Source organism: Anomaloglossus baeobatrachus, chromosome 1 (genome assembly GCF_048569485.1).
Source record: "Anomaloglossus baeobatrachus isolate aAnoBae1 chromosome 1, aAnoBae1.hap1, whole genome shotgun sequence".
NCBI lineage: Eukaryota > Metazoa > Chordata > Amphibia > Anura > Aromobatidae > Anomaloglossus > Anomaloglossus baeobatrachus.
Window position 1 is genome coordinate 697,514,515 of NC_134353.1, and position 26,783 is coordinate 697,541,297.

Below are 26,783 nucleotides of genomic sequence, written 5' to 3' on the forward strand. Positions count from 1 at the left end.
AGCACACGCAATGAATGGTCATTCATTGAAGCAAGCAACAACAAAATGTTGTTGTAACCAGTAAAATGAGCCTCATTCCCCTGATGACGCAAGTGTGCTGAAACCTGTTGGAGAGGCCAATAATTTTTAACTGCTAGTGCTGTACTAATGTCTCCTGTTATTCCTAAGATAAACCGTATGTGCTGCTAAGAAGCTTAACTATCTATAGGAATAATCCTGAGACACTTTTAAGGTAAAAAATCATATTCATTAGGACAAATACATTTACTTTGGGAGACTTTATTTAACTACACTATGTGTTTTTAATTGTATTAGTGCACCCTTTACATATTAAAATAATAAAAGTTACTTTTTACTCAGTGTTTAGTTTAGGGGTTTTGTTGCCTCAGGGTATGGCTCCACTTGCATTTTGCACAGACGAGTGCAATCTGATAAAACATCTGACTGCGCTCGCACCAGTGCAAAACTATGGGGCAGTGCCATAGCGGCATGCGGAATGAATCGCAGCTTATGCACCCCCATACTCGTCTATGTGTGTGAAACATCGCACTGAACTCGCATGTCAGGCGACCGCAGTGCGATATACGAAGAGACAGGCTGGGGAGGAGACAGGAGAAAGTGCTCTTCTCCGCAGCTGTGACCCGATCGGATAACAGTCGCATGACTTTCAGCTGATGCTCGCAGCAGAGGGTCATTGGCATATCACTTTCGATGCTCTCACATCAGAAGCTATACTGTAGTGGCACCGTACCCTCAGGCAAATAGTATTTGTTTGGTTACCCCTACTCTGACTTGAGAACTTTACAATGTCTATTTATATAGCCATAGGGACACAGCCTGTAAGAGGCTGTAATAACTTAATAAGAAAGATTTACGAAGATGTCGCAAAAGTGACTATGTAAATATATGAATTATGCACATAGAAATGCTTAATGATCCCTTAGGGCAGATCCTCATTATCCTCATCATTTGTGTTTAGTGGAACCTGGAAATCAATTTTGTTTTTGAAACTTGCTATTTTCTAGTGAGTTCTGAACTAATGAGTCATGTTAAATTGCGGAGTGTTTCCTATTATAGCCCTTGTTTCCATCTGCGCAAATACAAGTCCACTTTTCGAGAGGATTATATGTGTAATGCATTAAGTATATGATATGAAGTAGGTTATGTGTTTACTGTTTCATTCAGTCTGTAAAAACGGTATTTATACACCGGAAACAGCAGACGATAATTGGAATGTAATTGACAAGAAAATTACAGTAACAACTTTCTATAAGTCACAGAACAGGACAAGACAAATGCATTCAAATGTCTATCAGAAATGTACGACGTGTGATATTCTATATACAACTGTGCTATTTTCTTTTCTTAAAAAAACCGGGCAATTTTGTAGCTATCCAGATGACCCATATCGTTTACATTGCAGTTTGTAATATTCCATGCTGCCATTTTTTTCCCATATTTTTGTAAAGCATGAACGGCCAAAATATTAAAATATCGGAACCCTCAGATTTGTGCCTATTTGTTGCTTTGAACTCCAGCTAATTTATATACAGTTGCAATCAATAATATTCAAGAAACCCTATTTCAATCAAGATATTAGTAAAATTTACAAACTTTCTGCTGTTTACCATAAACTAATCAAACAAAAACAATGTACCGTATTTTTCGGATTATAAGGCGCACTTTTCTTCCTAAACATTTGGGAGGAAAATGAAAGGTGCGTCTTATAATACCAATGTAGATTACCGGGAGGCGGTAGCAGGTAGCAGGAGGCAGGGACGATGCTGCAGCTGTGGGTGCTGTAAGCTGCTGGGCTTCGAGGTAGAGGCCATGTCAGCGGTGTGTGCTTCAAACAAAGGGTCCCGAAGTCGGTGCGTGCACAGATGGAGCTCTGAGCTCAAGATTTCATCTGCGCATGCGGCACATCCGGCTCACTGATCTTCCTAGCAGCGAACTTAAGGAAAATGGCGCCCAGAGGTGGTGTGTGCACAGATGAGATCTAGGCTTGTCCTTGAGCCGATAGCTCAATCTGCACACGCGCCGACTCCAGGCGCCATATCTTTGAAGCCAGCACTGCTGCCAGTTTCTTGGTGTTTTCCTACCTCACAGTGCCACCGCTAGCAGCAAGCATCTGGGCCCCCCTCCGCAGCATCGCCCTACTCCATCACTGCCCCTGCCTTCTGTGACCCTGCTCCAACAACGCTGCTGCAACCCCATCGGTAAGACACCATTATAAGTAGAGTTGAGCGCGGTTCGCGGTTCTCCAGTTCGCGGTTCGAGTGATTTTGGGGCTGTTCTAGATCGAACTAGAACTCGAGCTTTTTTGCTAAAATTCGATAGTTCTAGATACGTTCGAGAACGGTTCTAGCAGCAAAAAGCAGGGCTTTTTACAGCTACAGTGTGCAGGAGCCATCGCTGGCAGCCTGCCACAAGCTGGTAACCAAGATAAACCTCGGGTATCCAACCAAAGCGCTTTGGTTAGTAACCCGATGTTTATCCTAGTTACGTGCAGGAAGCCCACACTTACCCGCTCAGCTCGCTCCGCCCCCTCCTGCCCGCGGCATGTACACACGTACACACACACACACACACACACTCTGCACACACACTCTGCACACATGGTCCCGCTCGGCTTACCTGCGGTGATGAAGTCCCGCCATCCCGACCTCAGCGCTGTCACTGTCCTCCATGGCCGCCGCTTGTCACATCACCTTCTCTCGCTTCCGACCCGAGACTGACTAGCGGTGACGTCACGGGCCTCTCGCGATACTTGGCTGTGAAGGCGGCGGTTATTGAACTCAGTGACAGGGGCTGTCAGGAGTGCAGGAGATCAGCGCAGGTAATGTACCTCGCTGAAAGCAGCACTTGTCATGCCCTGCAGTGACCTGGGCTCACCCATTGATGTTAGCTCAGGTCACTGCATTGCTCTCCCAGCCAATGGGGAACATTCTGCTCTTCATTGACTGGGACAGTGTGGATCGTCATGGCAACCCCTTGGATTACACCAGATCTGGATTTGTTTTTCTTTCTAATAAATTGGTTAAAGAGGGAATGTTTTGGGGAGTGTTTTTTCAAATAAAAATGTGTTTGTCGTCTATTTTTTTTTATTACTGACTGGGTTGGTGATGTCGGGTATCTGATAGACGCCTGACCTCACCAACCCCAGGGCTTGATGCCAGGTGACATTACACATCTGGTATTAACCCCATATATTACCCCGTTTGCCACCGCACCAGGGCGCGGGATGAGCTGGGGCAAAGCACCAGGATTGGCGCATCTAATGGATGCGCCACTTCTGGGGCGGCTGCGGCCTGCTATTTTTAGGCTGGGGAGAGTCCAATAGCCATGGACCTCCCTAGTCTGAGAATATCAGACCCCAGCTGTCTGCTTTACCTTGGCTGGTGATCCAATTTTGGGGGGACCCCTACGTGTTTTTTTTTTTAATTATTTATTTAATTTAAAATAACAGTGTGGGGTGCCCTCAGTTTTGGATTACCAGCCAAGGTGAGGTTGCCAGCTGTGGTCTGCAGGCTGCAGCCGTCTGCTTTACCCTAGCTGGCTTCAAAACTAGGGGGAACCCTACGTCATTTTTTTTTTTCATTTTTTTGGCTAAATACAAAGCTAAGCACCCCTTAGTGCCACATGAAAGGCACCAAAGGGTGCAAAATTACAAAATGCAGGAGAGTGGGACATTATGTGTCTTTCTGCCATTATAATGACAGAAAAGACTGATATGAAGTGCACAAGCACAAGAAAATCACCAGAGCGCTCTACGCTGTGAAAAGCAGTAGAAAATGGCACTGGAGTGAACATGTGACCGCCTCATGTAGGATGAAGCTATGGATCCTGGGTAAATTTATGCATTTACCCTCCTTCAGTTTTTTTGCAGTACACAAAAAAAAACGGAAGGCACACGGATGACAAACAGATGACATACGGACCGTCTACGGAACGGAAACGGATGCTACACGGATGCACCCGTGAAAAAAAACGGACTGTTTTTTGCAGACCGCAAAAATAGATCGGTAGTGTTAATGTAGCCTTATTCTGATCTGCCGTTTATAAACAGCAGGCAGAAATAAGTGAATAGCGCCCCCCAGCATCAGAAAATCTCCGGGGTTTCAGGGCTAGCTGAGACCCTGGAGATCATGATTCAGGACGTTTTTTCCGGTCCCCGCTCACGTGATCACAGGTATACACCGTACACCGATGATCACGTTACAGTAAATGACAGCGCCGGTAAAAAATTGTTTATCTCCCATCTGGCATGAACAAACATGATAAATCTCCTCCCCGGTCCCCTCCGGTCCCCCGGTGTCGCCAAAGTGCCCCCCTGATGCCCTCCCAGAAATCCAAGATGGCCGCGCGCACAGCAGCGCGCCGGCCGCATTCACCCTACTCCTCTGATTTCTGTCGCATGTGCCATGACACATGCGACAGAAAACTCCTCCCCAGGCCCTGCCAGGTTACCCCCTATAACCCCACCGGTGTTCCCCGGTGTCCCACGGTACCTGTGCAGCGTTGATCCCCCGCGGCCCTCTCCTTCACAATAGACGCTGCCGCATGCACAGAGCGGCTGTCAGCTCAGCTTCCTGTGTTCAGACACAGTGAGTGGTGGTTATGCATCTGTAAGCTAAATGGGTGGCACGGTGGCTCAGTGGTTAGCACTGCAGTCTTGCAGCGCTGAGGTCCTGAGTTCAATTCTCATCAAGGACACCATCTGCAAGGAGTTTGTATGTTCTCTCCGTGTTTGCGTGGGTTTCCTCCGGTTTCCTCCCACACTCCAAAGACATACAGCGCTATGGAATTAATAACGCTATAGAAATGAATAAATTATTATTATTACTGCAATGCCCTGCTCATGAGGTAAGGAACATAATTGATCGGGAGAGCTATATACTACATTTCCAAATGGAGGGATTTGCTTTTATAGTTGCCCTGCTGAATGACTACCAAACATGAGAGTCCGTTATACGCCACAAGAAAACACATCTAAATAGCGAGCTCTGTTGTTAAGTATTCATTCAGCTGGATAACTGGACTTAAAGGGGTATTCCATCTCCAAGATCCTATCCCCAATATATAGTAGGTGGAATAGCAATAATATCAGCAAATACCAATATTTGGAAATGTAGAATAGTTCTCCTGATTAGGCATGCCCTTACCTCATGAGCAGGGTATTGCAGCTTTGGTAGCAACCATTACGACATGGACTCTGCTGCTGTGGACCCGGGGAGAGTGAGTGCAGATTCATTGCACCCACACTCCTCACATGAAAGGTCTGCACTTGTTAGGACCAGGATGACGGGTAGGCCCAGGAGGTGGATCCACTGGACTGAGCACCCACCGAGGGCAAGGTGCCCGGTAGCCGAAGCACTACGGGTAGCAGGACAGTCCGTTCAGAGGAGTGGGTGTAGAAGTCCCTGGGACCACGGAGTGTCTGAAGGTAGTCCGGGTGACGGAGCGCAGGTTCGGAGGCCGAGATGATGTCAGGCAGGGTCCGAAACCAGCGGAACAGGGAGGTCGGTCACCACACGGATCCAGGGATCGGAGACGGTAGGAACTGAGAAGATGGCGGACAGTCCGTTCGGGGTTCTGAAACAGTCAGGACCGGTTGGCGAGACTGGAGCGGCTCTACAAGAGAGATAGGTAAGTACGAGATAATGGCACAGGGAGACCTGACTCCTAGCTTAGCAAACACGAAGAACAGGCCCCGCCCACTTGGAAAGGAACCCCCTATATACCCTGCACCTCAATCTTCAATATCCTGTTGGAGGACGCTGGCCCTTTAAGAGAGGGTCAATGACCGTGCGCACGCCCTAATGCGCATGCGCGAGGCCCGGGTGCCAGAAGCCAGAGCAGGGAGCGGTGCACAGGAGGCAGGAGCGCTCAGCATCGCAGATGGGCACCGGGACCGGGGACCGGGTTGCCTGGAGGACGCAAGTGAGGGAGCATGGAGGCCGTGGAGCGGGGGACGCCTGGCAAAGGAGCCGGGGAGCGTGGCAGGGGAGCCGGGGAGCGTGGCAGGGGAGCCGGGGAGCGTGGCAGGGGAGCTGGGGAGCGTGACAGCACTCCTAGAAAATGGGGGATACGTTCCCTGAGTGTCTCCCCCCATATTCTAGACGGTCCAGAGTCGTCGTGGGACCCCTTTATTTTTTTTCTTACAATAAATTGATGAAAGAGGGAATGTTTTAGGGACTGTTTTTTCAAATAAATTTCTTTTGTCGATTTTTTTTTTTTTTTGTTAGTACTGACAGTTTATGATGTTGGGTATCTAATAGACGCCATGACATCACAAACTGCTGGGCTTGATGTCAGGTGACCTTACAGCTAGTATCAACCCGATTTATTACCCCGTTTGCCACTGCACCAGGGCACGGGATGAGCTGGGGTGAAGCGCCAGGATTGGCGCATCTAGTGGATGCGCCACGTCTGGGGTGCCTGCGGCCTGCTATTTTTAGGCTGTGAAGGCCCAATAACTATGGACCTTCCCACCCTGAGAATACCAGACCACAGCTGTCCGCTTTACCTCGGCTGGTGATCAAATTTGGGGGGTACCCTACTTTTTTTGTGTAATTATTAATATTTATAAAATAATTATAAAAAAAAGAGCCTGGGGGACCTCCACATTGGATCCCCAACCACGGTAAAGCTGCCAGCTGTGGTTTTCAGGCTACAGCCGTCTGCTTTACCCTAGCTGGCTATCAAAAATGAGGGGACCCAACGTCATTTTTTTTTTAACTATTTTTTAAATAGAAAAAATTAATGGGCTTCCCTGTATTTTGATTGCCAACCAAGGTAACGGCAGGCAGATGGGGGTGGCAACCCATAGCTGTCTGCTTTATCTGCGCTGAGAATCAAAAATAACGCGGAGCGCTACGTCATTTTTTTTAAAGATTTATTTTTACAGCACTGTGATGTCCAGCAATCAAAATACAGGGAAGCCCATTTTGTTTTTAGTTATTTAAATAAATAATTAAAAAAAATATATATGGGCTCCCGCTGCATTTTTTGTATTGCTAGCTAAGGGTAATCCAAGCAGCTACTGGCTGCTAACCCCCACTGCTTGGTGTTACCTTCACTGGCAATGGAAAATCCAGGGAAGCATTTTTTATTTTTTTTGCCAAAAAACTACAAAGAAAGAACGTGAGCTTCGCCATATTTTTGTATGCTAGCCAGGTATAGCAGGCAGGTGCTGGAAGAGTTGGATACAGCGCCAGAAGATGGCGCTTCTATGAAAGTGCCATTTTCTGAGGCGGCTGCAGACTGCAATTCGCAGCAGTGGGGCCCAGAAAGCTCAGGCCAACCTGTGCTGCGGATTCCAATCCACAGCTGCCTAGTTGTACCTGGCTGGACACAAAAATGGGGCGAAGCCTACGTCATTTGTTTTCTAATTATTTCATGAAATTCATGAAATAATAAAAAAAGGGCTTCCCTTTATTTTTGGTTCCCAGCCGGGTAAAAATAGGCAACTGGGGGTTGGGGGCAGCCGTACCTGCCTGCTGTACCTGGCTAGCATACAAAAATATGGCGAAGCCCACATAATTATTTCAGGGGGCAAAAAACTTCTGCATACAGTCCTGGATGGAGTATGCTGAGCCTTGTAGTTCTGCAGCTGCTGTCTGTCTGTATGGAGAAGAGCAGACAGCAGCTGCAGAACTACAAGGCTCAGCATACTCCATCCAGGACTGTATGCAGACGTTTTTTGCCCACCAAAAAAATGACGTGGGCTTCGCCATATTTTTGTATGCTAGCCAGGTACAGCAGGCAGCCACGGGCTGCCTCCAACCCCCAGTTGCCTATTTGTACCCGGCTGGGAACCAAAAATATAGGGAAGCCCGTTTTTTTTAATTATTTCACTTATTTCATGAAATAATTAAAAAAATAACGACGTGCGTTTCGCTCCATTTTTGTGTCCAGCCGGGTACAACTAGGCAGCTGGGGATTGGAATCCGCAGCACAGGTTAGCCCGAGGTTTCTGGGCGCCTCTGCTGCGAATTGCAGTCCGCAGCCGCCCCAGAAAATGGCGCTTTCATAGAAGCGCCATCATCTGGCGCTGTATCCAACTCTTCCAACAGCCCTGAAGCCGGGTGGCTTGTTGGGTAATCATGAGTTAATACTGGCTTTGTTTTACTAGCTAGTATTAAGCCAGAGATTCTTAATGTCAGGCACGTTTGACCCAGCCATTAAGAATCTCCAATAAAGGGTTAAAAAAAAGACACCACACAGAGAAAAAATACTTTAATAGAAATAAATACACAGACACATTAGAGACTCCATCTTTATTACCCCCTGTCAGCCCTCCACGATCCATGGTCTTCTGTCTCTCTCGTTCAACAAATGCAGCTCTGCTCCATCACTGCTGAATGGGGGAAGACGCTGCTTCCCGTGCAGAACTCACTCCGTGATGGCTGCACGGAAAGCAGCTTGCAGCCTTCACGGAGTGAGAGATCAGTGCTGCTGGCGGTGACAGACGCGTTACCATAGCAACAGGGCTCCGATCATGTGATTCCCGGAGCCGCGGTTAGCGGTGACGTCACTGCTAACTGCGTTGCTATGGCAACGCTGATCTCCGTTAATGACCGGCTGTGTCAGCCGGTCCCTAACGGAACGGGGAGTCGACAGTGTGCTACAGCATTTCGCCGGTACATGGCGATACACAAATGTGCACCGTGTACCGGAGAGATGCACTCGCAGGTCCTACATGACGCGTCATAGTCATGTGACCAGTCTGTAGCCAATGAGATAATAGCCACGTGACTGGTCACATGGCTATTTTGACGTCACGATAGGTCTTGCATCGCTGCTGGCAGTGCCGGTCACCGGGAGGATTCAGCGATCATCGGATGGAATAGCGGCAGGAGACAGAGTGCAGGAGGGATCGCGGGGACCGGTAAGTGTTATGGCAATGTTTATTAACTGTATGTGTACATTTATAATGCATTTTTATGTGTTTGTGATTGCCTCCCATTATAGCCTATTGGTTCGAGTTCGGTTCGTCGAACGTTCGACGAACCGAACTCGAACGGGACCTCTGTTCGGCGAACCGACCTCGAGCCGAACCGCAACCGGTTCGCTCATCTCTAATTATAAGGCAGACCCTATTTTTTTGTAAGCTTTTTTTTCCCTCTAAATTTGGGATGCATCTTATGACCCGTTGCGTCTTATAAACCGAAAAATACGGTAATTACCTCGACACAACTATTATAACAAGTGGTTTCCAAAAATTCAACACAAAATGCTACTTTTACTGACATGACTATCGTAGTTTCACAATTATTCATCCGCTTCATGACAGGTGTCGTTGGTACTTAGTGGAGTATCTTTGGCTGTTAAAACCTGCTGCTGGATCAAAGTCAGTTGCCAGTTTCTCGCAGCGAACCTTTGTTCATTCCATAATGGCTTCCTCTAATATTCTTGGCTTTTGTGCTAAAGTCATCTTCTTTAAATTCCTCTAAAGAGTCCTTGTGTGCCTGAAAGGATGGATGTAGCAAGAGGTTCGGATTCACCAGGACTTTGGGGTCTGATGGCAAATGTGACTGTTGTTTCCCTCTGGCCACTGGCCAATTCCTATGTTACTTTCCACAAACCATGAGTGACGAATCTGGAGGCATAATGATTAGAGTTGAGCGAGTTTCGAAATATTCAGAATTGCGATACTCGTAACGAGAACTTTGTAATACTCGCATATTCGTTCCGAATAGCGAGTACAATGGAAGTCAGTAGGATATGCGAGTAATTTTCTGCTGGGCTCCAGCAGAAAATTACTCTCATTTGTCAATTAGCAGAAAATTACTCGCATTTCCCATGCGATCTCCTGAATTGCATTGTATTGCAATTCGCATTGTACTCGCTATTTTAAACGAATACGTGAGTATTTATACAGTACTCGTTACGAGTGTCACAAATACAAATATTTCAAAACTCGCTCAACTCTAATAATGATCACAGAATCTCTTGTTCTCCAATGTAATGTCATTGATGTGGTGGAATCTAATCACAAGGTGTGAGAGGTCGCTGCCTGAAAGAAATAACAATGACCTGTGGCCAACAGTAATATACGCAAAATAATTAAATGTAAAACATATGGAGTTCAAACAGCCTGAACACCAAATTGCTAGTTATTATCTAATACTGGAAAGTAAACATTAGACTGTCTGTCAAACCTAACGATATTGACAGGTTCAGCCGACAGTCTAATGTGTGGGGGCTCCCAACAGATTGGGTCATATCCAAATCCAGACTGCTGACCCTCTTGTTTGGGCTGACAGCTGTCTAAAGTGTATGAGGGGGCTTTAGGACTGTACAGGTTTTTCAGTCCTAAGGTAGAAACAATATTTCCATTGACTGACAACAAGCAAAAATTATCAAATATTTTGAATAAAAAAAGAAATAATCACTGAAGATATTTTCATCTTTCTAAAACTTTTTCTGTTTCAGGCTCTGGTTATTGTGGTCATTCTAGGATGGATCTTTGTGCCAATCTATGTGAAAGCAGGGGTGAGTGATGGTAATGAAGTTTTTCCAACATGTAAAGATCTGTTCTTCAGGAGTGCATGATTCCTCTGCTTTCCCGGGGTACAGTGGACTCCTGATGATTTACAGACCGACATTGTTGTGTTGCTAGTCTGAACTGTGCATTATCTGATCCTACATACTGAAGCAGCTTTGCTCTGGAGGAGTGCAGGGACACTGACATGGCCGGACCCAACTATATCAGAAAACGGACCAGCAACTTCAATAAGTGTGAAGAGGCGCCAACCGAAAAAAACAACATAACTACAAAAGTATATTCAGTGTCACTCAATATATAAGGATACATTGGACCTGCATTACTGCTGTAAGAATACTAGAAAAAAAGGAATAAGTACATAGCTAAAGTCAATATGAGTCAGAAGACATAGGCATTGCATTACTGCTTTAGAAATATTTATAAGGAGAGATTCTTAAGGCCACATCACACTAAGCAACATCGCTAGCAACATTGCTGCTAAGGAACCTGTTTTGATGTCGCTGTGTGTGACATCCAGCAACAACCTGGCCCCTGCTGTGAGGTCGCTGGTTGTTGCTGAATGTCCTGGGCCATTTTTTTAGCTGTTGCTCTCCCGCTGTAAAGCACACATCGCTGTGTGTGACAGCGAGAGAGCAACAACTGAATGTGCAGGCAGCAGGGAGCCGGCTTCTGCGAACGCTGGTAACCAATGTACATATCGGGTAACCAAGAAGCCCTCTCTTTGGTTACCCGATATTTACCTTCGTTACCAGCGTCCGCCGCTCTCGCTCCCTGCTCTCTGCACACGTAGCCGGAGTACACATCGGGTAATTAACCTGATGTGTACTGTGGCTAGGAGTGCGGGGAACAGGGAGCTGGCACTGGCAGTGTGAGAGCGGCGAACGCTGGTAACGAAGGTAAATATCGGGTAACCAAGGTAAGGGCTTCTTGGTTAAACGATGTTTACCGTGGTTACCAGCGACCGCAAAAGCCGACTCCCTGCTGCCTGCACACGTAGCAGAGTACACATCGGGTAATTAACCCGATGTGTACTGTGGCTAGGTGTGCAGGGAGCCAGCGCTAAGCAGTGTGCGCTGGTAACCAAGGTAAATATTGGGTTGGTTACCCGATATTTACCTTAGTTACCAAGCGCAGCATGCTTCCACGCGTCGCTGCTGGCTTGAGGCTGGTCACTGGTTGCTGGTGAGATCTGCCTGTGTGACAGCTCACCAGCAACCCGTATAGCGACACTCCAGCGATCCCTGCCAGGTCAGGTTGCTGGTGGGATCGCTGGAGTATCGCTTAGTGTGACATTTCACCAGCGACCTCCTAGCAACTTACCAGCGATCCCTATCAGGTTGTATCGTTGTTGGGATCGCTGGTAAGTTGTTTAGGGGTGCTTCACACACAGCGAGCTCGCTGCCGAGATCGCTGCTGAGTCACGCTTTTTGTGACGCAGCAGTGACCTCATTAGCGATCTCGCTGTGTGTGACACTGAGCAGCGATCTGGCCCCTGCTGCGAGATCGCTGCTCGTTACACACAGCCCTGGTTCGTTTTCTTCAAAGCCGCTCTCCTGCTGTGACACACAGATCGCTGTGTGTGACAGCAAGAGAGCGACAAATGAAGCGAGCAGGGAGCAGGAGCCGGCGTCTGACAGCTGAGGTAAGCTGTAACCAAGATAAACATCGGGTAACCAAGGTGGTTACCCGATATTTACCTTAGTTACGAGCCTCTGCAGCTCTCACGCTGCCTGTGCTGCCGGCTCCGGCTCTCTGCACATGTAGCTGCTGTACACATCGGGTTAATTAACACGATGTGTACAGCAGCTAGGAGAGCAAGGAGCCAGCGCTCAGTGTGCGCGGCTCCCTGCTCCCTGCTCACACTGGTAACTAATGTAAACATCGGGTAACCATACCCGATGTTTACCTTAGTTACCAGTCTCCGCAGCTTCCAGACGGCGGCTCCGTGCAAGCGCAGCGTCGCTTGCACGTCGCTGCTGGCTGGGGGCTGTTCACTGGTCGCTGGTGAGATCTGCCTGTTTGACAGCTCACCAGCGACCATGTAGCGATGCAGCAGCGATCCTGACCAGGTCAGATCGCTGGTCGGATCGCTGCTGCATCGCTAAGTGTGAAGGTACCCTTAGTGTGACTGGGCCTTTAGCTTATGTATTGGCCAATCTATGTGAGCCTGATAACCTCAACAATTTAATCTCATTGATATTGGAAACCCAACTGTAAATGCCTCTACGTGTGATTAGAAATCTGTGTATCTGGGCAGATAGGTGCCTGACTATATAAGATGGTGGACGCACCCTGGTTATAGGGCGGAGTGCTTGGTCAGAAAAATGACCACCATCTTATTTATCCAGGAACCTATCTGCCCAGACACGCAGATTTTTAATCGCAGATAGAGGCCAAGTTAAGAATCTCTCTTTACAAATATTTCTAAAGCAGTAATGCAATGTCTATGTCGTTTGCCTCATATTCACATTAGCTATGTATTTCTTCCCTCTTTTCTACTATTCTTATAGCAGTAATGCAATGCCAAAGTATCCTTATATTAAGGAGTGTCACTGGATATGATTTTGTAGCTGGCCAGACCCAGCCATCTGGCCAGCTTCATAACAGCACTTCCAAGCTCTGTTGTAAAGTATTTCCAACTCTGCACTTCTTGCCTAGGAAACGAGCAACCTTTCATAGCTTGCAGAGGTAACAAGATGTAAACAATAAAACTAAAAATCTCTCCATTCTAGTGGTCGCAGAAAGATTTTTAATAAGAGCTAAATTGCTAAGTTGCTTGATTTTGCAAAGACTTTGCAATTTCATCCATGTATGATAATGATAAAACCACAAGTATAATATAGGTCAACAAAGCCTGCTTCCAGGGATGTATCACTACTGGGCTGCTTGCTGTAGTTTTGATAAAATACTTGTTTTATCTGATGTAGATGTAGTAGAGCTAACACATCTGTGCTGTGTAACACCCCCCTGCTCTTACTGGCAGCTTCCTATGTACACTGTGCATTGTCAGTAAGCTGCCACTTAGTGGTGGAGGCGGGGTTACACAGATTAGACAGACTGCTGTGCACATGAGACTAAAGGTACCGTCACACTTTAGCGACGCTCCAGCGATCCCACCAGCGAGCTGTACTGGTCAAGATCGCTGGTGCGTCGCTACATGGTCGCTGGTGAGCTGTCAATCAGGCAGATCTCACCAGTGACTAGTGACCAGCCCCCAGCGAAGCGTGGAAGCGATGCTGCGCTTGGTAACTAAGGTAAATATCGGGTAACCAAGCGCTTGGTTACCCGACATTTACCTTGGTTACCAGCGCACACCGCTTAGCGCTGGCTCCCTGCAGTCGTAGCCAGAGTACACATCGGGTTAATAAGCAAACCGCTAAGTGTACTCCGGCTACGTGTGCAGGGAGCAGGGAGCCGGCACTGGCAGCCTGAGAGCGGCGGACGCTAGTAACCAAGGTAAATATCGGGTAACCAAGCGAAGCACTTCGCTTGGTTACCCGATATTTACCTTGGTTACAGCTTACCGCAGGCTGTCAGAAGCCGGCTCCCTGCTCCCTGCACATTCAGATCATTGCTCTCTCGCTGTCAAACACAGCGATATGTGCTTCACAGCGGGAGAGCAATGTCCAAAAAATGAACCAGAGTAGTGTGTAACGAGCAGCAATTTCACAGCAGGGGCCAGATCGCTGCTCAGTGTCACACACAGCGACATCGGTAATGAGGTCAGTGGTGCGTCACAAAAACCGTGACTCAGCAGCGATCTCGCTATGTGAGAAGTACCTCTAAGTCCTGCAGTGATAGTCTCCTGCTGATAAAACTACAACACACAGCCTACTATGACAGATCCCTCTAATCATGTTATGCTGCTCTAGGATTAAATAGCAAAAACCTGCTGACAGTTTCTCTTTAAGGGCTTGTTTGCACGTAAATGCTGAAATTTCTGCAGCGATTTGACAGCACATGTCTGTGCCGCTCCCACGACAGCCGACGGGCTGCTTGGATCCGGATCCGCAGTGGCTCAAGGGGTCTCCGGACCTGAGGCGGGGCCGCACGGCCTCTCGAAATAAAAAAGGGGGATTTTTGTTGGATATGGTGGATTGGATAGTGTTCGTGACGCCAACCACGGTGTGTGGTAAGGCAGGATACCACTGCTGCTGCGTTTGGAGAGGGAGTGCCCGGGAGCGATGGGCTGGCAGCTTAAGGTGTTAACCCCTCCGTGGGCAGGGGGAAGGTGTCCCGGGGCTTGGGGATAGGAATGGCTGGGGATCCGATGGGGCAAGGGGCACAACGTACTCACACAGTCCAGATACGCTGACACAGACACCGGGTAAGCCAAAGTCCTGGAATGTCCTGCTGCTGTTGTTAGAGCACGCTGGGTCCGTGCCCTTTTGGCGTTGCTGGTTGGTCTGAAGACTTGTCCCTTGGCACAGTGTTTAACTCTTTGTGGATCCCTTTTGCCTATGACTACTCGGGTCCCGCTCACCTGCATGGCTAGCAGGGTGAGCTTGCTCTCAGGGTTTACACTTGGGATTTTCTGGACGGTTTTGGGAAGTCCTATCCCCCTCATTGCGCTAGGACCCCGATTCTGGAGCGGGTGGAGATCGGCTCGTGAAGACTCCGTCCTCGTCAGGTGAATTACTGGACTGCGTGAAGCTACTTCCCAGCCGAGGGTCCGCGTACCCCGTCATGCCCTGGCCCCTGCCCGGTTGTAGCACGAGGCCTCCGAACTGCCCTCCTTGGCAGTACCGTGCCCCTTGCCACTACCCCTTGCGACCAGGGTTCCAGGTCCTTCGGGCCAGGCCAACGTCTGGCACCTGAGACGGGTGCAGGAGCCCAGCTCCGCAGCATGACCTCTCACTGTCACTGCTGAACTTCAACTCTCTACTCACTAACTGACACTTCTGACCCTCCTTCTACCATCCCTCCATCTGGGTGGCCCTATTCCCCTCAGGCTGCCCAATGGGTGTTTGGTGGGTGTGGTGCAGAGTGTTCCCCAGGATTTGTATTTACCTGTTGTTCGCAACACCAAATGGACAGGACCCGTAACCAAGGAGGAGCGGGTACCATGCAGAAGGGCAGATTGCACGGCACCCTGTGATGACCTGATAGGCCAGGGCGTCACATGTGTGCTTCAAATCGCTGCAGAAACACTGCATAATGGATGCAGTGTTTCAGCAGATTACATGCCGGTTTCATGCGCTCTGGATGCTGGCTCTCCCATAGACAGAGTGGGAGTTGCATCCAAAGCGCACAAATTAATTGACATGCTGCATTTTTGAACGCACGGATTTGGGTCAAAATGTTCGCATCCAAATCGCTGCGTTCAAAAAAGCATTGTGTGCACGTATCATGCACAGTTATCATAGATTGTGCTGGGGATACAAGACACATGCATTTACGCTGCAGTGCTAAACACAGCGTAAATGCATGCTATTACGCAACGTGCGCACAAGCCCTAAGTATAATGTCTATAAATTTTCTTCTATAACAAAGAATAGCAGCTGCTTTATATGCCTTTTCCCAAAAATGTAGCTGAGATTCATCAAGCAGTTTTCAACATATTTCCAAAATGTTGCATGTAACTTAAAATTGCCGCCGAGCTCCGCCAATTTATTGGAAAGTGTTGAGAGCTTGGGTGGGATGGTGCAAGACCAAGCATGTCCGACAAATTCATCATAATTTACACCACATAAGTTAAGACAGGATTGTATGCGAGCGCCAGTCTGGTATACATTTTTAGAGTGGAGCATGGCAGTTGAAAGATGCACCAAATTTAACAAGGGGCACACTCCTCTTAATTAGATTAAAGCTGTGTTCATGTACGCTCACTAGGACTCCTGTTCAGTGTCTATGGGATTGGTGGAGCTCTGTCAGGCCCATAGACTCTGAATATAGCAGTAGTGTGCATGCATGACCTCCACTCCAAATAAATAGGGGTTAGTGGTGGGACCTGCAGTGATTATACATTTAGCACTTGTCATAATTGACAGATGATGAATATGACAACCCCATACCTACAGACTTGTTCCAGGAAAACATGATTATATTAACTCTTTATTTTTTCTCTAGGTAGTGACTATGCCAGAGTACCTACGGAAACGTTTTGGAGGGGATCGGATTCGAATTTACCTCTCCGTTCTTTCTCTACTTCTATACGTGTTCACCAAGATCTCAGTGAGTTCATTTCATATTTATTCCCAGTAAACATTTGCAAGGCAATTTAATAACCAGTTTTCATTATAATTACATTGATTTAATGAGAAAGATTCTGCATTTGTGGCCCAAGATGTTCACATGTATTTTCACACCGGGATGACACAATAACCAGGGGTACAAGCATCTAGACTAGCCCTCAGACTAGGGGGCCCAAACCTGTCCCTGATTCCAGCGGTAAGCTCAGTGCTAGCCAGGCCTGGACCGTCAATATGACCTTGACTCCTGAGTAACCCTGGTCTAACAACCCTCTCTCCCACCCCCCAGGGAGGGATGAAGAATCCCACAAATATCGACAGACAGAAGAAAAACAAAGCTCAAACTCACTGCAAGCACATGCAGGGGAAAAAACAATAAGTGATCAGGGAGAAATAAAGTACAGGGAGGAAATAAACAAACAACAAGGATATTTCCATACCCCACCAAAAAGCATACAACCATTCAACAACAACTGGGTCACCATGCACAAAGACCGATAACGCTGGAGCAGAGCTAGAGCTATCTTCGGCATGTGAGGATGGGTTCTTCCATCTTTTAAATGGTGAGGGCAGCTGTGATAGGACATCTGCAATCTGTGACCCCAGCCGCCATTCACCAGCCCACAGGAATTAACACCTGCTAAACCCATGAGCAGAGATAACAAAACAGTTGACGCCCGACACTAGCTAAGCAACTAAGATGCATCAAGTTCCCTGCCACACTCTGCAAAGTGAATAGAGTCAAGAGTCACCATGACACATAGCCATATTCCAATGTAAGCCTTGAGGTCTACACTTACAATCAGGAGAGTTTAATTTTGTTAAATGTGCCAAGTTCCATAGAATATTGGCTGTTTACAACGTATAGACATGATATTTATAGTTTTTAGACCATAGACCACTTCTTACAATGGCTCTAGAACAGGACAGTGTAGTTTTGAATTGTAATGCAATGATATATCTTTGCCTCCTTTTGAGTCCTCTTGTGTATGTAAACAATGGGGGGAAAATCACCATGTAAGCCCCAATATAAAATAGAATATGTGTATGGGCGTCTCCTGACTCTCCCCCAACTCTGCCTGATGTCAGGGGCATATGGATAAGATAGTTTGAATTCAAAGGCCATACGTTTTGTTCTCCTTGAAGATCAGTGATGTCTGATAAACTCCTTTCCCCCTTTGAAAATACACGATCATTCAACCTAGCCCCGTGTTTATTTGTGGTGGAGTCATAGGTGGAGAAATAGCTGTAAGCCAACTCTACTATTTAAGGGTGCATATGTAGATATGCACACAGATCGATTGGTAATATAATCGTTCTGTGCACATTTATTGAGTTGGTGATCTCCAACCTGTTCAAAATGGCTGAATATTTGTGAGCAAGTGAAGACTTGTTGACGATTATGCACACTAAGGTGTACGACTACATTACAGTTGATTCGTGAACATATCCTAGGTTTATTATGTTTTCACATCTAATACAATAGTATATAAATGTCCCATGATATTGCTAATTTGTCACACTAGCTGGATCTATATCTTAGTAACTAATTCTAGACTTAAAGGGGTTTTCCTAGGAACAAAGTTCATTTTAATAATAAATCTTGGAATAATTTTTTACACAATTGGATGTGTTTAAAAAAATGTTCCTATGCTGAGATAATCTTATATATTTGCCCTGCTATCTGTTTTACCAATGCAATACGGGTTACGAATCATCCCTTAAAAATGCATTATTATATATCAACAGTTGTGCTGCATAGATCACCAAAAGAAACTGAGCTTGATAGCATAATATTACATAAATGATCTGCATAAAATATCTGTGTGGACAAACACATGCCAGATGAGGTTTAAAAAGATTGTGCTACGAACAAAGGTCATTTTAATCAATAGATCTTGGAATAATAAATTCCACAATTGGATGCATTAAAAAAATGTTCCTGTGCTGAGAATAATCTTTAAAAGTGTACCTGCTATGATCTGTGTAATGGCCGTGTCTGACCGTACAGGGACATGGTCTGATCATACCACAGCTCCTGACCGGTGGAGAAACAAAAGGGAGTATAGTGGGACTACAGAACTAGAGAAGATTTTGCGTTTTCTGGTAACAAGTAGAGATGAACGGACTCACAGATAACAGAGACCGGCGGACCTAACCGGATTTTTAAAAAAATATGGTTCCAGCCCGGGATTGATACTGGGTATCTGGCCAGATTCCGGTCCCCATATAAGTCTATGGGGACCAGAATCTGGCGATTTAAAAATGGCGGTAGAAGGGTTGGGGGGATAGGAGCAGGCGCGCTATACTTACCGGGACACCGGCACAGCTGTAACCGTCCCCGCGGTCGCCCATTCACTTCTGTTGCTGCGCATTAGCATTCATGCATATGCACTGCTTTCTCTGCTCACCAGGGTCTGTGATTGGTTGGTGTCAGAGGTGCCCCCACACTGAGTGACCTGCGTGTCAGCTGACTGATTCCAACCACAGACCCTGTGTGCGTCTATCGTGGTGTAACAATAAATAAATAAAAAAATTGGCATATGGCCTCCCCATATTATTATACCCAGCACAGGTAAAGCATATAGCTACAGTCTGCAGCCCCCAGCCGTTTATCATGGCTGTGTATCAAACTAAGAGGAACCAAATATTTTTTTTTTAAAAAAAGCATGCGGTCCCTCCCAATTTTGATACCCAGCCATGAAAAAGCCCAACAGCTGGGTGCTGGTATTTTCAGGCTGGAGAGACTCATAGTTATTGGAAGCCCTCAAGTCTAAAAACAGTAGCCTGCAGTTGCCCAGGATTGTCTCATCCATTAGATGCGACAATCCCAGCACTTTACCTGGCTCTTCCCAATTGCTCTGATGCGATGGCAATCGGCGTAATAATAAGGGGTTAATGGCAGCCCACAGCTCCCAATAAGCCCTAGATTAGTAATGGATGCATCAGTGCGACCCCTCCATTACCCCACAAACAGTGAAAAATCATTTATTTGGAATAAAAGACAGAAAAACACTGTCTTTCACCACTTAATTAACCCCTCAAACATCTCTGCAGGTCCATCGTAATCCACACAAGGGCCCACAACGATTCAGCTCTGCTATATCTGAAATTACAGTGCGCGATCATGGAACATGTCCACACACTGTAACTGCAGGCAGAGACTGAGCCACGGTCAGTGGTGACGTCACTCAGGTAAGTTGCGGTCATAGCTGGAGGTTTCCACGGTCCTCCACCTGTGACCTCGGGTAACTTGACCTCAGGGTACTTCATTACACTTAGTGACCCCACCTGAGGTCAGGCTACCTGCGGTCACAGGTAGTTACACTAGTACCAAATAAGCTGAGCAGCAGTACTCAATGTCAGGCAGCAGCTGCTAAAGCAAACAAGCTTTGAGGGTGTATGAAAAGAGAAATAAAATCCAGTGTTCCCAATGTATTATCCCCTCTTCATAAATCACTTGTACGGCCACATCTAGAATATGGGATCCAGTTTGGGCTCCACATTTTAAAAAAAGATATTTGGAATTAGAGTCAAAAGTAGGCAATTAGATTATTACATTAGATAGAAGGCCTATGAACCTACGGTATATCTTTTTTCAACCTATATGACTATGTAACCACCTGTGTTCATTTCAATCATTCACACTTAAAATATGTAACAATAGAAGACTGGAGCTATAAGGGGTAAAACTTATTTATTTCCCATACATAACCACTAGGCAGAATATCTTTCACTGTTATAAGTATTATATCTACACTGACAGAATGATTGCTTCTTCTTCGTGTTAAAAACTCTATGCTACTTTCCACTTTCAACTTATAACACCTATAAAAGATCTCCAACACTCTTAATGTCTTCATATTTTTTAGGCTGACATGTTCTCGGGAGCCATTTTCATCCAACAAGCTATGAGGATTAATATCTATATAGCTATTGTGATGCTGTTGTTGATCACAGCTTTGTACACTGTTACAGGTAGGTAAGCTGTACTTTACATTGTTACATAGACAATGAATCAAAAGGAAATCTGTCAGCAGGTTTTTGCTATATAAACTGAGGACAGCGATGTCGTGCGCGATAGCACCCGCCCCTGTCGTTCGTGCGACATTTGGTGCTCGCTGCCGTAGTGAACATTGTCGCTACGGCAGCGTCACACGCACATGCCTTGTCAGCGACGTCGCTGTGACCGCCGAATAATCCCTCTCTCAAGGGGGAGGTGCGTTCGGCGTCATAGCGACGTCACTGCGGCGTCACTAAGCAGCCGGCCAATAGAAGCGGAGGGGCGGAGATGAGCGGGACATAACATCCCGCCCACCTCCTTCCTTCCACATTGCCGGTGGACGCAGGTAAGGAGATGTTCGTCATTCTTGCGGTGTCACACATAGCGATGTGTGATGCCGCAGGAACGACGAACAACATCGTACCTGTGACAGCAACGATATTAACTAAAGGAGCGACGTGTCAACGATCACCATTTTTGAACGATTTTGCGATCATTGATCGTCGCTCCTTGGTGTCACACGCTGCGATGTCGCTACCGGCGCCGGATGTGCGTCACTAACGACGTGACCCCGACGATATATCGGTAGCGATGTCGTAGCGTGTAAAGTACCCTTAAGGGTTGAAAAAAAAAAACAACAAAAAGCAACTATGACTCTCTTTTCTGTGTGTGTGCTATTTTGTATTTAAACTAATGGCTTTATTACGATGTGATTAACATTGCTGGATCAAGCTGGCACATGGACAGGAGTGTGATATGCCTCCTGCTGTGATTGACACCTCATTGTCAAAGCACAATCTCTACTGAGAGCCTAGTGTGGGCTGGGGCAGCTCCCTGGGCTCAGCTACATGCATAATAATAATAATAATATTATTAATATTACTTCATCACTTATATAGCACCATTAATTCCATATGGCTTTATATACATCAGCAACACTGTCCCTAATGGGGCTCACAATCTAAATTGCCTATCAGTATGTCTTTGGAGTGTGGGAGGAAACTGGAAAACCCGGAGGAAACCCACGCAAACTCAGGGTGAACATACAAACTCCTTGCAGATGTTGTCCTTGGTGGGATTTGAACCCAGGACCCCAATGCAGCAAGACCTCAGTGTTAACCACTGAGCCACAATGCTTAAAACTCACTGCTTTGATTATGTGATAATGGCTGCACCGAGTAATGTATGTGATACACCTTTGGATTCAGAATCTCTTTGCCTGCATTATGTTGCTGTCAGGTAAGGTGGAAAATGTACCGCCCCAGCAGCGATCGAACCGCTCGGATCTGGGTGTCGGTACTCGTGGCTCAAGGGTTTCCGGACCTGGGGGCTCAAGGTCACTCTAAAACAGACCTGGGCAAGGGGCGGCCCGCGGGCCACATCCGGCCCGCCTACTCTCTGTGACCGGCCCGCCTGGCTCAGGGCGTCCTTGCTGGCCGGTCAGTGATGACGGCAATCTGACCTGTTGTTCAGAGCTCCAGGCTCCGGGAGGCCCGTGGTCAGATTGCCCTCATCACACGCTGCGTGCCAGGTAGGAAACAGAGGACAGATCCTGCAGCTCCGCACAGTCAGTGCAGGCAGCGGAACGCAGGAATCTCTCCTCTGTTCCCTGTCCGGCACTTTTCTCTGTGACACACGCGCGCCCTGATATCGTCAGTACGACACGCGTGTGTCATTTAAAAAGTTCCCGCCCGGCAGGAGAAGAAGCTGCAGCGGCGGGGGCCGTATGGAGAGAAGTAGCGGCTCCTAGGAATACAGCATCGGCGCAGCCTGGGCATGTGAAAGAGAAGCCGCTCAGCGGGGGGCTCGTACGGAGGTGCCTGAGGAGGGGACAATAAGAAGAGAGAGGTGAGTGGTTACTAGTAACCTTCGGGGACAATGGGGGGTGGGCGGGGGGAGGGGTTAACTGTTGACAAATATTTGCGGTGTAGTGGTTTAGTATATGAGAATGTAGTTTTACAGGTGTGGTATATGGGGGGGTTTAGTGGTGTAGTATATAGTGGTGTAGTGGTGTAGTATAATACAGGTGTGTATATAGGGGTTGTGAGACTGTGACCGGGGTTATCTATGACGGCCGGTATGTCTCGCCCCGGTTGTGCTCACTCCATGATAGAAAGTAAATCCACTCTAGGGTTAATCCTGTTTCCCTACAGGCTGAAGGAAGGGTTAAATAGAAACAGGAACGAGGGCAGGTGTGCCGGGTGTGAGGGAGTGAACAGAACTCCCTGAGTCCTCTGCTGGAGAGGCATATGTATATTGTTGTGGACTTTTGTTTGGACATTAAACCGTGTGCTGTGAACCTTAATGCCTGGATCCCGTGTCTTCTGCTACGCAGCCGACCGCGCTACCTCACATATGGTGGAGAATCGGCGGGCATGCCAGCCCGGTGAGGTGTAGCATCCATCCCTGGTGACCCGGTAGCACATGTCCTGGATTCGAGCGGCTATACTACAGCCCAAACCCGGTGACGCCATGGAAGACATACTAAAGCAGCTGGCTCAAGCTAATGAACAGCAGCAACAGACCAATGCACACCTGCTCCGGGCGTTGGAACGTCAGCAGCAATCCTTGCAAGTGCAGGACAAAAGGCACCAAGAACAGCTGGTTCAGGCCAATGCACGTCAGCAGCAAGCCTTGCAATTGCAGGAACAAAGACATCAAGAACAGATGGTTCTCCTGGCCAAGTCGATCCGTGCCAGACCGGCAGCAACAACCCCGGGACCGGGTAACGACGGCAGCGTCCGGAAAGCGGTGAGACAAGCGTTGCAAAAGATGACCCCGGGGGATGATGTGGAAGCGTTTCTGGCGGTGTTTGAGCGGGTGGCCGAGCGGGAAAAGCTGCCGACCCCCCAGTGGGCTGAGGTATTGTCGCCCTATCTGATGGGGGAACCCCAAAAAGCGTACCTGGACCTCTGTACCGAGGACGCCATTGACTATGCGACCCTGAAAGCCGAAATACTGGCTCGGTTGGGGGTGAATACCTATGTACGGGCTCAGCGGGTAAATCAGTGGTTCTATGAGGAAGCCAAACCCGTACGCTCCCAGGCCTATGACTTGTTGCATCTTGTAAAAAAGTGGTTGCAGCCTGACACTCTGAGCCCGGCGCAAATGGTGGAAAGGGTAGTAGTTGATCGTTTTGTGCGCACTTTACCCGTCATCGTTCAACGGTGGGTAGGACAGGGTGACCCGAGTACCCTCGACCAATTAGTGTCCCTGGTAGAGCGGCATGTGGCTACGCAGGACTTGATACGGGACACTGAGACTTTGCGTACCGCCCGTCGGTCCGGCCCCTCCAAGCCTAGGGCCAAGGACCCACCGCTGACAACGGTGCAGGAGTCCCCTACCGTCCCGTCTGAGGCCGCGTCCGTCATTCCTGAGGTCCGGAAGGTTCTGTACCCTAAACGACAACCCGTCAAGGGGGTTTCCTTCCCTATTAGATGTTGGCGGTGCCAGCGGGTGGGACATATGGAAGTCCAGTGTCCACTCACCACGGAGCCCATGGATTGTGGGGTTACCCGGCGGGGTTCAATGTATGCTCAGGTGGTGTGTACCGCTGACCTGGTCTCCCCAGAGACGGAGCCCCACTTGTGCCAAATACAGGTGAATGGATGTCCGGTTACAGGATTGTTGGATTCCGGAAGCTTAGTGACCCTTGTGCGATCCACCTTGAGGGCTAAAGTAAAGGCCACAGGACGTACCGTGGGGGTGGTTTGCATACATGGGGACCGCCGAGACTATCCCACGGGGATTGTCACCATCACAGCACCTTGCGGTCAGGTGCAACATGAGGTGGGACTTCTTAACACTCTTCCTTATGACGTGATCCTAGGAAGGGATCTGCCCTATTTTTGGACTTTATGGAAGGGACCCCCTAAGTCTCCTCAGATATTGGTCAGTCCGGGACCTGAGCCCTACAATCCTGAATCCGGGACACCTGCCGTAGGGGTCCCCATGATAGGAACAGAATGTGAACCCGATAGGTCGCCCCTAGAGGTATTGGCAGGAGAGGCTGAGACGGTCGAACCCATCCCGGAGTTGGAGGCGTCCCCGGATACGTTTGGGACAGCCCAACTCCAGGACCCTACATTAATACATGCCCGGAGCCGGGTGACAGTAGTTGACGGGGTGGCACAGCTGCCCGGTGCCCAGGTAAGGTACCCCCATTTCGCTCTTAAACAGGATTTACTCTACCGGGTAGATGAAATACGGGGCGTGGGGGTAGAGCAGTTGGTGGTGCCCCAGCCGTATCGCCGGCGGGTCCTCGACTTGGCTCATAAACACCTGATGAGTGGCCACCTAGGGGTCAAGAAAACGCAGGAGCGAATATTGCAAAGGTTCTATTGGCCCGGGGTCTTTGGGGAGGTAAAACGGTTCTGCGAGTGTCAGCTTACCGCACCCCTGACCCATTTTCGCAGTCCGTTGGTACCGTTACCTATTATAGAAGTCCCTTTTGAACGGATAGGGATGGATCTGGTGGGGCCCCTCGTAAAGTCCGCTCGAGGGCACCAACACATCCTAGTGATCGTTGACTATGCCACCCGGTATCCCGAGGCGATACCTCTCAGACATACTGCAGCAAAGCTTATAGCTCGGGAGTTGTTTGCTGTGTTCTGCCGGGTGGGGTTGCCCAAGGAGATCCTTACGGATCAGGGGACCCCATTCATGTCTAAAGTAACCAAAGAGCTATGCCGGCTACTCCAGATCAAGCAGTTGCGTACGTCTGTGTATCATCCCCAAACGGACGGTTTAGTCGAGCGTTTCAATAAAACCCTGAAAACCATGCTCAAAAGGGTGATTTCAAAAGACGGGAAAGACTGGGATATGATGCTTCCCTATTTGATGTTTGCCATCCGTGAGGTGCCACAGGCATCCACGGGGTTTTCGCCTTTTGAATTGTTATACGGGCGACATCCCCGGGGATTGTTGGACCTGGCAAAGGACACATGGGAGCAAGAGCCCACCCCCCATAAAAGTGTGATTGAACACATTTTGGGTATGCAGAACCGCATAAGCGCGGTCATGCCAATTGTGAAGGAGCATTTACAGGAGGCTCAGGCCGCGCAAAGCGGCCGCTACAATAGACAAGCCACCGTGCGGACCTTTAAACCCGGGGATCGGGTGTTGGTATTAATCCCCACGGCGGAGAGTAAATTCCTGGCTCAGTGGCAAGGCCCCTACGAGATAAAGGAAAGAGTCGGGGTGGTTAACTATAAAGTATTGCAGCCCGGTAGGCGGAAACCTGAACAAATATACCATGTCAACCTATTAAAACCTTGGCAGGAACGGGAAAGCCTGATGGCTGTTTTTCCCCATCTCCCTCCTCTTCGGGTCGTTCACATCCGGCTCCAGCGACCTCCGGAGAGGACGAACCGGAAGTAAGGATTGGAGAAGCCCTCACCAAGACACAGAGGCGAGAGGCCAGACGGTTGGTTCAGCAAAACCCCGATGTCTTCTCCGAGCTGCCCGGTAGGACCAGTCTGATACGACATGATATTGTCACTGAGCCCCACCTGAAGGTACGCCTGAAGTCATACCGGGTACCGGAGGCTCGACGACAAGCCATATCGGAGGAAGTAAAGACAATGTTACGCCTGGGGGTCATCGAAAAATCCCGGAGTGAATGGGCTAGTCCGATTGTCCTAATACCAAAACCCGATGGCTCCTTAAGGTTCTGCAATGACTTTAGGAGATTGAACGAAATATCCAAGTTCGATCTCTACCCCATGCCCCGGGTGGAGGAGCTGATTGATAGGCTGGGACAGGCGCGATATTTTACCACGCTCGACCTGACCAAGGGGTACTGGCAGGTGCCACTGACGGAGTCCGCCAAGCAGAAAACCGCTTTCGTTACGCCGGAGGGTCTCTTCCACTATGTTGTCTTGCCTTTTGGGTTACATGGCGCTCCGGCCACGTTCCAGAGGTTGATGGACTTAGTGCTGGAACCCCACCAGGCGTATGCATCAGCGTACCTTGATGACATCATTGTTTACAGCTCCGATTGGCAGACCCACTTGGAACAGGTACAAGCGATGGTGGATGCACTTCGAACAGCCGGATTGACAGCCAATCCCAAGAA

At 48.2% G+C, this 26,783-nt stretch overlaps 1 protein-coding gene across 1 annotated transcript in view; it reads left to right on the plus strand.

Annotated features, from left to right (window-relative positions):
- SLC5A1 (solute carrier family 5 member 1) overlaps positions 1-26,783 on the plus strand; it is a 154,591-nt gene that overhangs the window by 95,593 nt on the left and 32,215 nt on the right. The window contains exons 4-6 of the mRNA XM_075320715.1: positions 10,441-10,500; positions 16,583-16,687; positions 20,577-20,682. Of these exons, the coding sequence (XP_075176830.1) occupies positions 10,441-10,500; positions 16,583-16,687; positions 20,577-20,682 (271 nt within the window). The remainder of the gene's footprint in view (positions 1-10,440; positions 10,501-16,582; positions 16,688-20,576; positions 20,683-26,783) is intronic.